The sequence below is a fragment of the Sminthopsis crassicaudata genome, chromosome 4 (genome assembly GCF_048593235.1).
Source record: "Sminthopsis crassicaudata isolate SCR6 chromosome 4, ASM4859323v1, whole genome shotgun sequence".
Lineage (NCBI taxonomy): Eukaryota > Metazoa > Chordata > Mammalia > Dasyuromorphia > Dasyuridae > Sminthopsis > Sminthopsis crassicaudata.
The window spans coordinates 346,783,665-346,800,386 of NC_133620.1; the positions used below are offsets into that span (position 1 = coordinate 346,783,665).

At 44.3% G+C, this 16,722-nt stretch overlaps 2 protein-coding genes across 8 annotated transcripts in view; both read left to right on the top strand.

The window, feature by feature from the left end:
- PHOSPHO1 (phosphoethanolamine/phosphocholine phosphatase 1) overlaps nucleotides 1-16,722 on the top strand; it is a 65,782-nt gene that overhangs the window by 47,084 nt on the left and 1,976 nt on the right. Inside the window, exons 1-3 of one of the 7 annotated variants that reach the window (XM_074261224.1) lie at nucleotides 10,957-11,322; nucleotides 14,992-15,111; nucleotides 15,508-15,639. Coding sequence is in view for 2 of the 7 variants with exons in the window: in XM_074261223.1 (XP_074117324.1) it covers nucleotides 15,067-15,111 (45 nt within the window). In the remaining 5 variants the exon portion in view is untranslated. Of the gene's footprint in view, nucleotides 1-10,922; nucleotides 11,323-14,991; nucleotides 15,112-15,507; nucleotides 15,640-16,722 lie in introns of those variants that run through there. The other 6 variants (XM_074261222.1, XM_074261219.1, XM_074261220.1 and 3 more) reach the window with 6 other exon arrangements.
- The window catches only part of GNGT2 (G protein subunit gamma transducin 2), an 85,052-nt gene that overhangs the window by 47,075 nt on the left and 21,255 nt on the right, over nucleotides 1-16,722 (top strand). The gene's annotated exons all lie outside the window — the stretch shown is intronic.

Here is a 16,722-nt window from a genome sequence, read left to right on the forward strand (position 1 = left end):
AGGGATACAAAGAGCATTCTTTTTTTAATTATTATTAATTTTATAATTATAACCTTTTTTTACAACATTATCCCTTGTACTCTCGTCTGTTCTGAATTTTCCCCTCCTTCCCTCCACCCCCTCCCCTAGATGACAGGCATTCCCATACATATTAAATATGTTATAGTATATCCTAGGTACAATATATATGTGCAGAACCGAATTTTGTTGTTGTTGTTGTTGCAAAGGAAGAATTGGATTCGGAAGCTAAAAATAATCTGGGGAGAAAAACAAAAAAATACTAACAGTTTACACTCATTTCCCAGTGTTCCTTTTCTGGGTATAGCAGATTCTGTCCATTATTGATCAATTGGAATTGGATTAGCTCTAAAGAAGAGCATTCTTCCCTCTGCCCAATAACCAAAACAAAAAAAGTCCCGGCTGTTAAATGACTTGCCTAGAATCACCCAACTAGTAAGTGTCTGAGGCTACATTCGAACCCAAGTCTTCTTGATTCCAGACCTGGTACTCTATCCACTGCATCACCTAGCTGCCCTCAGTCTCATGATTGCCATAGTGATAATAACTCATACTTTGATATCTGAGGTTGTAAGACAGATATGGGCTGTGGGTCTCAGATTATATCCTCAAACCAATTAGAATTATTTTATATTTTTAATAATATATTATAACATGTAAAGATAGTTTTCAACATTCATTTTTATAAAACTTTGTGTTTTAAATTTTTCTCCTCCCCTTCCCTTACCCCCACTTCCCTAAGAGAGCAAGCATTCTAATATAGGTTTAAAATGTATTTCCATATTTGTCATGTTATACAAGGAAAAAACAGACCAAAAGGCGGGGGGGAGTCCATGAAAAAGAAAACAAACAAAAAGATGAAAATATGATTTGATCCACATTCAGTCTCCATAGTTCTCTCTCTCTGGATGTGGATGGGATTCCATCCCAAGTCTGTTGGAATTACCTTGAATCACTTCATTGTCGAGAAGAATCAATTGATCATCATATAATATTGATGTTATTACCTATAATGATCTCCTGATTCTGCTCATTTCATTCAGCATCAGTTCAGGTAAGTCTTTCCAGGCTTTTCTAAAATCAGCCTGCCCATCATTTCTTATTGAACAATAATATTCCATTACCTTCAAATACCATAACTTCAAATAGAGCTATTTTTAAAAGAAATATCCACTATTTTAGCACTTTCTTTTTATTGATACAGAAAATTTAATGATGACTATAAATTCTTTTGCAAAAAGATCATCTTGGGGGCAACTAGGTGGTGAAGTGAATAGATCACCAGCCCTGAAGTCAGGAGGACCTGGGTTCAAATCTGATCTCAGATACTTAAGACTTCCTGGCTGTGTGATCCTGAGCAAGTCACTTAACCCCAGTTGTCTCAGCAAAAGCAAATAAAAAAGATCGTCTGGGTTTTTCCTCAAAATGCAGAGGATTTGGAGCTGGAAGTGTTGAGGTTAGGAGTACAGTCAGACTTGTTCCTATACCAGGCCACCAAAATGATGCAGTATGGGGTAAGACCCCCAAAACATATAGAGAATTGGCCCTGCAGTCAGGTAGGGCCAGAATTCAAATCTGACCTCAGATACTTAATTAACACTTACTAGCTGCGTGACCCTAGGCAAAACCCCAATTGTCTTACAAAAAAATAAGTTTTTAAAAGTATATTGGAGTTACAGGTCAGTGTCACAAGTCATCCCCAAAAGATCAAAGGGCAAAGATTTTGTTACACTGCCAAGAGCCAGGCCAAATCCAAGAGGAATTAGTTTAAAAAAAAAAAAAAAAAAAAAGTGTTTTAGCAATTAACAAGGGGAAAGACAAGTTTCCTAGCAGTAACTAGGAGGAAAATGTTATTAAGGGGTTTGGCATCATTATTTGGCTTTCTGATTGCATAAGTACATGTGTTTTCTAGACGCCCTCACCTGGGGTGGGACTGTAACCTAAAATCCAGTTGAATAAAAGGCCCACTTATGGCTGAGATAATCCAATCAGTGCTTCTTCTCTCTCCCCCCCCCCCCCCCCCATTATCTCGGGGAGTATTATCATCCTATCTGTGCTTCAGGCTTTCTCTTCTAAGGCCCACCTGGATACTCTAGATTTCATGGGAAGAGATTGTTCAACCTCCTCATGTTACAGATGAGCAAACTAAACCCCAGGGAAATGAAGCGATTTTCCCAGTGTCACAGTTAATGACTGAGCTAGAATGAAAACTTAGTTCTGCTTTATAATCTGGAGAGTGTGGGGCAGTGAATAGGGCGCTGGACCTGGAGTCAAGACAACCTCGTTTTTCCTATCCTTGAGAAAAGCTGTTCAACCCCTTTGTGGGGCTTGTAATAATAGGGATTCATTTCCTTTGGGACTAAACCCTTTTGACCCATAAGTCCTCTGTATACCTCTCAAATGTGGTGATACTATGACCAATTGACTGTGTGACCCTCAATGAATCATTTATCCTCTGTAGAGTAAGAGAGCCTCTGAGGTCTGCTGCTCTAAATCTATGATATCCTGCGACATTCCCTCCTTTTCTGCCTCTTCCCTTTTGCATGTTGTCTTCCCTGTTAGAATATAAGCTTTTTAAAGGCTTGGAGCTGTTTCAATCTTTCTTTATATCCCCATAACTTAGCACAATGCTTGGCAAATTTTGAGGGCTAATCGAATGCTTGTTGTCTGATTGACTGCTGATTGACAGTTTCCCCCCAAACCTTCCCTCTGGGGCTCAGTTTCCTTCTTTGCAAAAATGTTCTCTAAGGTTCCTTCCAACTTTGATATACTATGGTTCTATTCTTCTATGTTAAGAATGAAGACTCGGAGTCATAATTACTTGTACTTGGAACACTATGATTACTTAACCCCTTCTAGCTTATTACAACAAGAAACCAAGCTCCCAGAGAGAATAAAAATCCCCTTCCATAACTAATTACACATGGTAGACAAGGCTTGGGAGGTTAGACGCCACATCCAAGGCAATACCCTCAGAAACTGAGAACAAAGAAGACTGAGGGACTTTGGACAAATGATGCAGTTTGTTAGGCTCCAGAAAAACCTTCCTCCTTAAATTGAAACTAATAAATATCTCACATCCTAACATGTTTCATTGTTATGATGTGAAGCTGGTAAGTCTTCTAGCAGAGACCGGATGATTTCTCATCATTAGAAGATCAGCCAATCTCCAATATTTATCATCCAGAACTGAATAATTTTTTTACCTGTGCAACCTGGGGCTTAATTGCTCTTCTTTGAAGGAGAATGATTCCATGCTTTTGGGAGATGCAGAGTTTGTGAGAGCCTGAGAGAGAAAAGATATTCGTTCTTCTGGGTTTGGATTTCAGGAGGGGACACATGTGATTCCAGATTCAGGGAGAAAGCAGAGGAGGATGAGAAGGATTCCAAGAAAAAGACAACTTATACAACAGCTAGTGTCTAATCTGATTCTCACTGGCCACCAGTAGGCCATTTGGTCATCCTTTGGGTCCAGACTGACTCAGATTGAATATAAATAGTAATCATTTCTGCTTTGGCCAAAAACACTTGAGGGGCTTCCCCCCTCAGATTCACTCATTCATTTATTTATTTAGATTGCTTTGGACTAGGTGAAGGAGGAGATTCTTTGCCTCTTACTCCTGATAGGTGCAGCTGCAGTCAAATTGAGACCTGTTGAGGACTTTAGCTTAAAAAGGCTAAGGTCTCCCCCTGCATCCAGGGCCATTTCTGGTCATCTGGATTTCTATCTTCCAGACTAGACTCTGATGGAGAGTGATATGATTTGCATGCCATCATCTGCAAGTGAATTGGATTGAAGGGAGGAAAGGCTGGGCAAGGTCACCTGCATCCCCTTTCCCTTCAGAGCTGTCTGGATCTAGTGTCCAGATAGAGATCTGGACCACTGAAGATGGTATCAGTGTCCTAACAATAGCTTAGTTAGCATAGGAGATAATTTGTCACTGGGCTTTTGATATGAGTGGGATGTTACAGAAAACCCTTCTTGGAGGAAGGGTGTGTATCATTTGGATGAATAACTTGAATGTAGTCATTGGAATACAGATATATTCCACATGCCTTATAAGTTCTTTTGTTGTTGTAGTTTTGGAACAATTAAGGTTGTGAATCATCCCAGGGCCAGATAGATGTGTCAAAGGCCAGATTTATGTGAAAGGCCTTTCTGGATTTTGAAATCAGTTCTCAGAGATCTAGTTTGCCAAGTTGCCTTTCTAAAGTCACTAATCACAAAGTCTCTAAACCCCCTGTAGTCACTGAGGGAGCCTGGGGAAATGGATATAGAATGCTAGACTGGGAGTCAGCAAGACTTTTACTGTTTTCCAAAATGAGTTACTTCATTTATAAAAAATAGGGTTGGATTCTAAAGTCCCTTTGAGTAGATGGGCCTTGTATGTAGAATCAGGAGAGACCTAGGGATCACCTTCTTAATACTTTCTAGCTCCAAGTCCCTTCACTTCTATAAAGTATTTTTCATCTGTAAATGGAACTTACAAATCTAGTGTTCTGATTCCACAGGGTAGTTTCAAGGATTGATATTGATAAGTTAATGTCTATATATAAACATGTTCATATCTCCCAGAAATTTTCTTGTATCTTGATTAATATTCATTTTAAAATTTTGTTGTTATTCGTAATTTTTTCCTTTAAAAGTATTTTATTTTTCCAAACACATGCAAAGATAGTTTTTAACATTCATTTTTGCAAAACCTTTTGTTCCAAATTTTTCTTCCTTTCTTCCCCCCTCCCCAAGACAGCAAGCAATCTGATATAGGTTAAACAAAATGCATTTTTAAGTATATGTGGTAGATACAAAAGTGAAGGTTCTAGGGATCAAAGAAAAAAACAGTCCCTAGTTTATCATGACTTTCAATCTTAGATGTGTGTAATTGATTTTTGAACCCTAATATAAAACTTTACATTAATATCAATGGAACAAATTTATAATGAATAACACAAATTAATAATAATAGTGATAATATAAATTCAATTGTTTGGTTCTGTTCCATCCTTAAAGCTCATCTTAAGACCACTTCCAGGTAAAAATTATTTCTCCAGGTAGAAATTATTTTCTCCACCAGATCTCTTATACCTTATTATAATACTTTATTATTATAATTCCAAGTTATAATTTATTTATAAAATTATGACATATTAAACTTTATATAATACCTTATATATACTTATACCTCTTAGACTTTTTTTAACTTGTCTTCCACATGTATATAGCTAGATGGCTCAGGGTCTGGAGTCACGAAGATGTGAGTTCAAATCTAGCCTCAGACACTTATTAGCACTGTCATCCTGAGCAAGTCACTTAACCTCTACTTTCAGACACTGGATAAGGAAATGACAAACCATTCCAGTATCTTTGTTATGTCAACTCCACGTCCATTATGGACCATGGGGCCATAAAGAGTCACACGTGACTGAAAACCAATGAAGACAAAGCTGTGTGAACCTGAACAAGTCACTTAACCTATTTGCCTTGGTATTCCCAACTATAAAATGGGTTTAATAATAGCACTTACCTCCCAGAGTTGTTTGTTATGAGGATCAAATGAGGTAATAGTTGTAAAACACTAAGCACAGTGTTTGGCACATACCAAGCACTATATAAATGTTAGTTTTGTTATGTCTTATTAATATCTGTATTTCTTCTCTCCCATCAGAGTATAATCTTAATGGGATAGGAGCCATGTTTTATCTAAATTTTACATCTTCAGATTATATCACGGCTCTTTTAATACAGCAGGGTCTTAATAAATATGCTTGTATTTTATGCCGAGGATTATCAGCACTGTTCAATTTTAGATACTGGGTCTGTAGACTGAAATCATCAGGCTGCCACTATTTGATGAAAACATATTTTAAGTCAGGACTCTCATCCCCTTATGCTCTAATTCTGTGCTTACTAAACAACCTTCTTTCTGACTTTGTAATTTGCTCGTCTGTGTATATTGAGCCACAAAAAGGGAGTATCCCATTCAGAGAACTGACTAGTATATTTATGGTGACTGCATTTTCCAAACTAAATATTGGGACACCTGATGTGACCTAGGATATCCCATTTATAACTCCTTGCATTAAAAGCACCCTTTATTTTCTGGAAACAAGAGATATTTGTGAACATCATAATAAATCAGCAATCTGGTTTATTAATCCGGGATGTGGTAAACTTGAATAGAATGAATCTGTTTCTTAGAGTCTAATCACCTTTGGTTGGGTTGATAAAGATAAAGTTACCCAGCCTACCTGCAGAGCCAAGGACCCAAGTCCAGACCCTGACCTGATGTGACTCTCTCAGGGTACTGCCAATAGGAGTCGCCCAGCCTGAACCACAGACCAGCTTCTTTTCTCTGATATTATCCAAATAGAGCCTTACTCTGACTTCCAGACCAGCTTTCTACCTCTACTTGACCAATGTCTTCCCATCTAAGTTAATCTGTGAAATGTTTTCCCACATCAGGGTCTCAAGATGGCACATAATCAATCTTTCTTTTTCTTCCTTCCTTTATCTCTCTGTCTCTCCATCTCTCTCTCTTACTATTAGCAACCTTTCATCCAGCTTCAAATATTGGAGAATTGGGGAGATATCTGGCCCATCATGTTCTTCCTTAACTGAAAATTAGGCCTCCCTTCATAAGAGATGTTAGTCCAGTTCATGGTTTTAAGGTAAGCTCCTGATCATAAAGTTGTGGTTTGGAAGAAACTTCAGAGATTAGCTGGTCCTGAAAACAGGCCCAAGAAAATTAAGTGGCTATGTAAAAATACTTATAGGCAGTGGTTGTTTCAAGTTTACCTTCTATAAGATTATATAGTACTTTACAACTATTCTCATTTGGTTCTCATTACAAGCACAAATCTTAGTACCTAGTAAGTACTTAATAAAAGTGTGTTGACATAAATCGACACATATTACTTCAGAAACATTATCTCATTGAATTCCTGCATTCCATGTTCCACTGGGGTCTTCTAGTCAGAAATCCACCTTCTCTTTGGATCTCAAATAATCTCACCTTGCCATGTCATGTTCCTGAGGTTAAATTTTCCCTATAAAATCTACTTATGGGCCATCCCATGACTACTGCCTTCCTTTGGACATGATGTCTTTCCCCTTCCTCTTCCCTCATGCCCTGTGGGCTCTCTAACTCTACTTCTACTTACAAGCTAAGTAACACTTTTAGGGTACTAAGTCCCTTTTGGGATTTAGCCTGCCAAGTAAGAGTATGTCCCAACCTTATAGGGTGTTTCCTTTTTCCTGAGTAATTGTGAGTGCCACTGAGGAACTTGGCTTTCATATGGTCTCCCAACTCAATTTCACATTTACCATTCCAGTATCTGTTGTGTCCCTTCATTTTGTCCGTAATCTCTTCCCTAAATAAACCTACCTTTTGCCAAAGAGAATGGCCATTGTGAATTCTTCACATGACCATCATCTGGCGTCTCTGTCACCCACATCAATCTGCTCTTTTTGTTTTTCTGTGACACGGCTCATCTCAAATGAGATATTTGTAAAGTGTCTGGCACAGTGCCTGGCATGTAGTGGGAGACAAATAAATGCTTATTCTTTGCCCCTACTTGTCCTGGGTTTGCAACCTCCCTCTCTCCTCCACCCCATCTCTTAATTGATCTTGTCTTACAATCAGTAATTACTAATCGCCTATGTCCTATGCTGACATTGGGGATAAGAAAAGGCCTAATACAATCAATGGCCAGGAAGAGCTCACAATTTTATTTCACATTTCATCCTCTCATTTTTCATTCTACACAAATTGGCATATGTTGAGCCCTCTACCATGACATTTGATCTCCCATCCCAAGCCTTTGAACTGGGTGCGTCCTCCCTGCTTGAAATTCCCTCCTGCCTAGCCTCAAGGCTTCTGGATTCCTAGATCCCTACAAAGCTCATTTTAAATAGTACCTCCTATTTTTGTTCAGTCCAGCCTAACTCTTTATGATCCTATTTGGGGTTTTCTTAGCAAAGATACCAGAGTTTTTCTCCTACTGCTCATCTGACAGATTAATAAGCAGAAATAAACAAGGTTAAGTGACTAGCCTAGGATCACACAGTTGAGACCAGATGAGACTAGATTCAAACATGGATCTTCCTGACTGGCCAAGTACTTCACTTTCTAGCTGTCCCTCTTATAGGAGGGTTTTCTGTTCTCTCTTTCCTCCCACAACATAATTACTTTACATTTATTTTGAGTACTTTGTTTTTACTTAACTTGTGTACATATTGTTTTCCTACAAAAAAAAAAAAGTAAGCTTCTGAAGAGCAAGTAATTTTATTTTTATCTATATTCTGAAACCTTAACATAAATCCTTGTTGAATTAAATAGAATTGACCCTCTCTCTCATACCATTTGCCATTCCTAATACCCTCAGGTGGCTGATTAACCTCTGTGATTGCTTCCCTAAAAATACTTTTTGCTGGATCTTCCTATTGGTAGCCCCCCCCCCCCAACTCCACTTACTTCAGGCCTCTCTTCCCTATTAGGACCAGCCTTGCCCCATCTGAAATATTGGGTCTCAGAATAGCTTTGTCTACCCTAGTCTTATCCCCTCCCCCTCTTCTGCCCCAACACCCACTTCATGATTCATGGTGTAACCTCATCTGCTGCCCAGAGATAGCCAGGGCCCACAGAGCCCTGCCCAGAAGCTGCCCTTTCCCAGAAGCTGTCACTGTAGATACTCCGCTTCTTTTAAGCCCTCCAGCCCAAATGTGGGAACAGTCTCTCCACAAGCAGCGATAATAAGGAGGCACAGAAGGAAGCCTGATGCAGTAGAAAGAATTCTGAAGGATTAAGAGTCCAGAGGAGTTGGATTCAAACCTTAGCCTCAACTCTATCTGGGCTAGATGCCCTCTGAGGTCCTTTATAGCTTTCAATCTATGGTCCTGTATATTATTTTGGTCCAACTTCTTTATTTTATAGGTGGGGAAATTAAGGTCCAGAAAGAAGTGATTTGAGCTGGCCAAGAATGAGCGTGCATCTCCAAGTTATGTGGAAGGTATCTGAGGTCCGTTAAGCAGCCTGATGTGGCGCCTTCTGGTTCCAGATGCCGAGGGATCAGTGTTGGGATTCCCAGCTTCAGTTAATCCAAGTCTCTTCTTCTGAAGGGTTAGCTTCTGAGGAACCCTTTCCCCGCCCGCAACTTTGGCAACCGGCCCTCCCTTCTCCATTGTTTAGCTCAGGCTTATATTCAAATGATTTGGGGGGTTTTGTTTTCCTGTTTTTAGGCACTGGTGAGCCAGAATAGGGAACTAGATTCTGATGGGACATTTGCTTTGGAAAATCCAGAAACGGGGAAATAGTGTTGACACCAAAAGTTTCTCCCACTCAGGGAATACTTGGATTGACGGTCTTGGTTAAGCTGGAGGAGAGAATGACAATCTCTGCAAAGCTGCCAGCCTGCTGTCTCCTTCCTCCCTGAACTCCGTCCTTAGTGTCTCGCTGGGCTTTCCCCTTACATCCTCTCCTTCCATCTCATTTGGTGTTCTCCGTTGTTTTGTTTTTTGTTGGTTGTTTGCTTTTTTTTTTTTTTTTTTTTTTTTTTTCAGTTTCTCACTCACCCCACCCAGGGGAGAAAAATAAAAGGCCCCAAACTGCAGGATTGAGTTTTAGAATGATAATCGTTTTAAAAATAACAATAAAGGAAAGTAGGTCAGAAGAACCGGGCTTGGAGAGAGGAGTCTGGATTCAAATCCCAGCCCTGGCCGCTTGCTGAGTGACCTTGGGCTAATCCAGTGGGAGTGCTTCCTTATTTGTAGAACCGGACCGGTTACCGACGGCTTCGGAGATCCAGTCTCAGATTTTGGGAGAGGGTGGGGGCTCATCCAGTCCCGGTCCGTGGGGCGTTCTGACCCAACTTAAGATCGCGTGATTGATTTGCATTAGACTTGACGAGTACGAGCTTGAAAGCACTAGTTTATGGAGGGTGGGAGAAGAAACTTGTAGGGCGAGAACTTGTCGTCTTTGGGTCTCTACGGGAATAGAGTGAACACTTCCCCGGGCTCAGTTTCCTCGTCTGTCAAATCAGAGACGTTCTGGGGTCCCTTCCAGCTCTGAATCCCATCTCCACCTAGAACTCTTCCCCTCCCCTCGCTTCGGACCAGGAGGAACCAGGGGCTCCGGGGTTCGCGCGACCTGGGAGCAAGCCCCTTCCCCTCTCGGGGTCACTTCTTGGTGAAAGAAGGACTCGCTCCGTTATTAGGGACGGTCGCAGCCTTGGATCGGAGGGGGCTCGGAGGGGTCCCGTGTGGTCTGATCTCCTTTTACGGAGAAGCCCGAGCCCCGGACAGGCTGTGATTTCCCGGGGTCAGCCCGTGCGCGCCAAGTGGCGGAGTCAGGATTCTACCCGGGGCTCCCAGAGTTCTGAGGGGAAGGAACTTTCCGTTCTGGACCCGAAGGGTGGGCGCTGGGCTCGGCTTGCTGCGCGCCCTCAGCCCGCGGGGGGAACAGATAACGCAGCCTCGGAGACGGGGCTGTCCCGAGCCAACACAATCTTGGGGCCCTGCCCGAAAAAGGGGAGGGAGGGCGGCGGCGGCGGCTCGGCGAGATTTAAAAAGGGTGGCAGGGGGCGAAGCGGGACGGCTCGGCACGTTTATGCACAATCTGGAAGCCGACAGACTCCTGACCCTGGCCGGGGACACTTAAAGGGAGCAGCTTTTAACTTTGAGGAATAGAGGTGGAGGGATACGCTGGGAGGCTGCGGCGAGCTGGGACCCCACTCCCCAGATTTAGGAGGCTCAGCCCTTTCACACCCTCACTGCTCCCGCGGGGGTCTGGCTCCCAGCCCGCCCGAACCTTCTTTCGCTCACCTCCTCCCTCCCCGCCCCTAGGGCCCGAGGGGCGGAGCCACCGCTGCGGCCCGCCCCTTTGATGTGCGCCGGCGTGACTATGATTGGCCAGCCGCTTGTGACGTGCGGGGACTGCGGTGGGCTCTGGTGCAGCGGTAGCTGCAGCGCCGGCCGGGGCTCTGGCTCCGGCTCCGGGGCACTTAAAGGGGACGCGGCGGCGGCCCTGGGACCAAGCTGGGGGGTGGGTTTCGGGGAGGGCCTGGGGGGGCCAGCTGAGCCACACTCGATCCGCGGCCCCTCGGGGTGGGGGACCTGTACATCGGAGCCCAGGACCTGAGGGGAGCATAGGACACCGCGTCCCCTCCTGACCCTGCCCCCCTTATTCCATCCCGCACCCCAATATCTCATCCAAGCCCTCGTCCACCCCGCACGCATCCTACGAAAGCTCAGCCTGGACACACCGCTGCCGCCGCCGCTGTCGCCGCCGTCGCCGCCACCGTGCCTCTGTGAGTCTCCGGAGAGGGGGTCTGGGGTCCGGGACCCGGTGAGGGAGGTTAGGCGGTGTTTGGGGAGAGACTTTGCCCGTTGCAGCGCGTGCCGGAGTGAGAGTTTATAGCGAGTGTTTTGGGTGTATGGGGGGGGGGTTCTGATTCTGATTCAGACTTAACTCGGTGTAGGAATTTGGAGGCTTCATGCACCCCCCACCCCCGGAGCCAAGACCCATTCGGACTCCATGGCATGCGTGCCCATCCCGAGCCTGGCACTCTTCTTGCAAAAGCTTCTGTCCGCCCGCAGCTGCTGCTTCCTGACTCGCTTTCCCCACCCCAGTTCTAACTCCAGCCCTGCCTCGTCCCCTCCTTCCTCTGGTCCTCTCGGCCCGCTCTGTGCCGGTTCTCTTAAGTCTTCCACCTCTGCCCTAACCTTACGGCATCCCCTCAATCTTGGGTCTCTCCTGCCCCCGCCCTTCCCCCACTCCGTCTACCCTCTCCTCCCCAGGGAAGAGCCCGGGGCCAGCTGGGGATGTTCCAAAGTGTTTCCTCCGCAGCCTTCTCTAAAAATATCCCTTTCCCACCCTCTGCACCTTCCTGACCCCAGCGAGGAGTCCATTCTGGTCCAGTAAAAACCCCGCTGGAGCTCCCCGGGAGGAGCTCCCCCAGCCGCCTCCTTCGCCTTGTTCTTGTGCGCTGCCTTAGGCTGAGTATCTGCCCCTCCTTCTTCAAAGATTGCAGCTTCATAGGGATTTCCACATAACTCGAGAAGAGTTCAGCGAGATGCCGGGATGCAGGGACGCTGAGAACAGTGGACAGGGGATGTTTACATGGTGTGTTGGGGGGGAGTGGAGGAGCTGTTGGTTAGGATTACTGGAACGAAGACCCTCGAGCTCTGGGTATTACTCAACTCGTGGCTGTGCTGTGTGCTAGAGGAGGCAGCTCAGCCTCTCTGGACCTTTTCTTGTGCACCTCCAGTAGTGGAGTGAGCAATCCTTCTATCTTCCGGAGGTAAGGAGGAGGAAGACCCAGTGATGAAGAGTCCGGTCCAAGAAAGAGAATGAGAACTGAACTTAGGACTTGGACTGATGAGATTATTGTGTATTTCCTACCCCTATAACCCCATTCACAAACAGCCCTGGAGCTTTCTAGCCTCCCTCGTTGCCCCCCTAAGGAGGATGGAGGCCAGATTTCACAAGTGGATGCTGGCTACAATTAGTCATTTTCACCTTCAGCCTTGTGTGCAATACTTTGACCCCATGGCCCCCAGCATGGATATTGTCCATGGGATTTTCTTGGAAAAGAGCCTGGGGAGTGGTTTGCCATTTCCTTTTCCTGAGGGTTAAAGAAAACGGGTTAAGTGACTTGCCCAGGGTCACACAGACATTACTGAGGCAGAATTCCATTGAGGTCTTCATGACTCCAAGCTCACCTTTTTATCCAGAGTCATCCAGCTGCCTCCACCCTTCCCCATTTCCCCCACACTCCTGAGATAGAAAAAAATGTATTTTGGGCATATAGACAAGGACTTGAGATTTTGATTTTTTTCCTACCCTTTCCTGGGCTCAGTCTTGCCTCCTGAGAATGAGGGAGAACAAGGGAAAGGGAGGTGTTATGTGACTGGGGAGGTGACTACCTCCCCAGCATAGTCAGGAGAGGCTAGAGTCCTGCTGATTGGCTCCTTGGTAGGATTGGGTGGGGAAGAAGATAGAGCTGTGATTTTTCCTTTCCTATAAAAACCTAAACACTCTTCTCTACTTCTAAAGGGTAGGAACGAATGTGTCAAGATCCTAGATTTGAACTCAATTCCAAGCCATCCACATACATCTCCACTGATGGTACCAAGGAGAGTAAGAGGGGAAGCCTCACCACCTCATCTCTGCCTGGTCCTCAGAGGCAGGGAGCTAGGACAATAGGGTTCTTTGTGTTTGGGACTTGAAAGGGAAAATTGAAAGTGGTGTGGTAGAGAGTAAATTGGTTTGTGGAGATTCAAGACCAGGGCAGAGATTTGGCAGTGGTCTATAAGGACTCAGTCTTCAAACTCCCATATACATTCTGTTTCTGACTCCTGTTAATGTTTGTTTGGATTACTTTTTTTCTCTAGCAGATCATCTGCCCCATCCTTAACATGTGTTATCTGTTTTGAAGGGCCTAGAATTGTCTTCACTCTTAATGTCCTAGGGTTAATATTCTCCATATTATTTTTCATTTTCCCTGTCTCTTATGATTTCTTACCTTCTCTATTCCAATTTCCCAGTAGGCCTAACTTCACCACTTTCTGCAGTTGGCCCCTTGTTGACATTGAACTTTGCCCCCTTCCCCATTAGAATCTGATAAACTCTTCTTTGAGCCAGAACCTGAGTTCTGTTAGATGGGAAACTTTGGCATTGGAATTTCGGGCATAAGAAATTAGACAAGGTCTAATTTAGGGATATGAGGGTTTCCTCTAAACCCTATTCTAAGTAGGATCATTGACAAATAGCCATAAGGAATTTCCAACTTCTCCCATTACCCCAGAAAGCTATGGGTAAGTCAACCTTGAGGAAACTGGAGAGAGGTCCTATGTCTTACTAGAAGTGACAGACAGAGGGCAGCAACCAATAGGGCATTCATACCCCTCATGATCCTGATTCTGTTCTTATCTTTTCTAACCAAATGCTCCTATTCCCCTGCCAATTAAACCCTCCAATTTAGATTTCACTGACTGGCCTGCTGGAGAGGACAGCTTCTCTGAAAGGGGGGGGGGCATTCATAAGATTCATGGAGTGACCAAACCAGACCTTCCTCTGCTCCCATCTTTGTTTTGGATATGGCCTCCACTGCAACCTGTCTCTTTCCACCCAAGAATACCTGATCAATTGAAAGTCGCATGTTGAAAGTCCCAATTGAAACTCCCTTAAATAAAGACTGCTGTTTTGTTAAGAAAGCTATTCATTTCCCACATCACTCCTAAGTGGAGGCCATGGAATCCAGGTGTTTCTTAATGTTGCCTAAAACCAATACCTGGTATTCATATAGTACTGTTTAGTGTGCAAATTACTTCACATCTTTTTAAGTAGTCATTTAAAGTTTGCAAAGTGCTTTGCACATATTCTGGGTGGCCCCATGGTCTAAAAGCCCATCTTGTGTTACCAGATTTAACCCTCACAGCAATCTTGTAAGATACTATACTATTCCCATTTTGCAGGTGGGGAATTCTTTGGAAGGTAAAGGGATTTAGCAACATAATTCAGTCTAAGGCAGACTTTGAATTCAGGTCTCCCTGCCTCCAAACCCAACATTCTTTTGACTGTCTCCATACATGATTTGATTCCAAAGACCCTCTGAGGGGCAAGTATTTACAGATGAGAGGTTCAGAGAAATTAAATGATACCCACAAGGCTAGTAAGTGGCAGAGCTGAGTTCTGAACCCTTCTCACCCTAGCTCTTTACACTTCACTACAACTGCAACAGTGCCTGGCATGTAGCAAACGCTTTAAAAAATACTTGTGGGCTGAGTGACTCAACTTCCATGGCCCTCCCTCAGTGGAGTAGAAAGGATGATGAGCAGTATTTGGAACCTCCTAGCACTGAGCTGATATGTTCTAGTCAGCCCCTCTAAAAGGAAAAAACAGCTCATTCTTCAATGGAGTGCCTAAGAAATCTGGATTCTGTGTTCTCCACTGACTTTTCTCATGTGATTATCAGGGAGATCAGAATACAGCTTGTGGGATCTACTGGTAAAAAGTTTCATCTGGCAGAGCCGTGGGTAATGTCCTGAGGATGAACGGGTGTTTTCCAGTTACAGGCTTGAGGTGCCTGTCTAGGGTAAGTAGCTCCCTCTAATGGCCATCTAAGTATTTGTGGAGGGGTATCGGGAGGGAAACAACACAGGGTGTCCAAAGGGTCGCTCAAATACACAAGGCATAAATATTGCCCCTAAGACTACCCTTTTTGCTCCGAATCATGAGGTTATGTCTATCCCACTGGGAAGAATTACCAGTGCCTTGCAGTCTGGTGTAAGGCTCTCCCTTGTGCCAGCTCTCCAGTTTCCTGGGGTATTGGGTATCTCAAGTATTTTGGGAAATAGGGTCTGGAAGCATTGGTCAAGTAGGAAAGCCAGCTTCATATCCCAGCTCTGAAAAAGGAGGAGATTAATTTGTCCTTTTTTGTGCCCCGGAGACAGACAATTACCTTGGCTCTATCCTTCCTCTTTCCCCTTAGGTGAAGATAGAGGAGATGGAAAAGGGGGAAATGCTATATAAATATGCTGCTTTCTCAGCTATCTACTTACAGACAAGAGTTTTTGTATAGAAAGGGATCTTAGATCATTCAATCTACCTCCTCATTTTACAGGTGAGGAAATTGAGGCACAATTAGGTGAATGGCTTGCCAAGACTGCATGACAAATAGTGATAGAATCATGACCTAGTTCTCCTGAGTCCCTTCCCCCATGCATGGTGATTTGGGGTTAGGAAAATGGTGTGGAGGTATTCAGAACATTGTAAAATAGTACGTAATCGACAAAACTGTTTCCAAGTCAGTGAAGTGTGAGGTGAAAATCTGCTGTGCTCTCCCCGTGTCTTGCCCTTTCCTTCTTTCTGGCATTGTTTGGTTCACTTGCCCTCTCCCCTTCATCCTCCCTTTGATTTTTTCCATCTTGTCTGCCCATACTAAACTCTCCATCTCCCTCCATCTCTCTCCTTAGTGGACCCCTTTCCTCCTGTTCCACTCTTTGCTCATTCCCCTTCTGTTCAAATGCCACCACTTATATCTCCTGCTTATGGGGCCACCTCCCCTTTCTGGTGAGCTTCCTTCCCTTCTTTCCTCTTTCCTATCCTCTGTCATTGTCCCCTCCTCCCTGTCTCCCAGGTGTGCTGTACTTTCCTGAGGGATGGTCCCACTTTCCCCAGCCCCAATTCTGCTGTCCGGCTGCTTCGATCTCTGGCAGAAACCCCGCCTGCTGACACCCCCCTCCTGGGGAACTGGCAAGTGATTAGCGATGAGCCAATAGTTGGGAGCCCTTGGGAATCTCAGACTTAGCTTAGCCACAGGAACTTTTTGCCTCCACACTTTAGGGAAACTCCTTGTTTTTACCTCCTGCTAGAACAAGGGTTCTTAACTCTAGTCCCCCTAGGCTTCTGAGGAGAGACTTCTGGGGTTGATGAACTTGGATGAGAAACAAATTTTAGTTTCACTAACTTCTAATTAAATTTAGCATTCTGCTCGATTGTGAATATAGGCCCATGAAGGGGTGGTCTATAGGGTTCAGGACACAGTAGGTTAAGAACCTCTGAACTAGAAGGTCTCTAGGATAGGGCCCAGTAGACCCTCTCTCAAGTCTCATTTTTGGCACTTAGCCTCATCCTAGAAACCTACAGAATCTTGGAGAAGCAATCCTTGATTTTAGGCACCCTAGCCTGGGAACTCTCCCCTTGG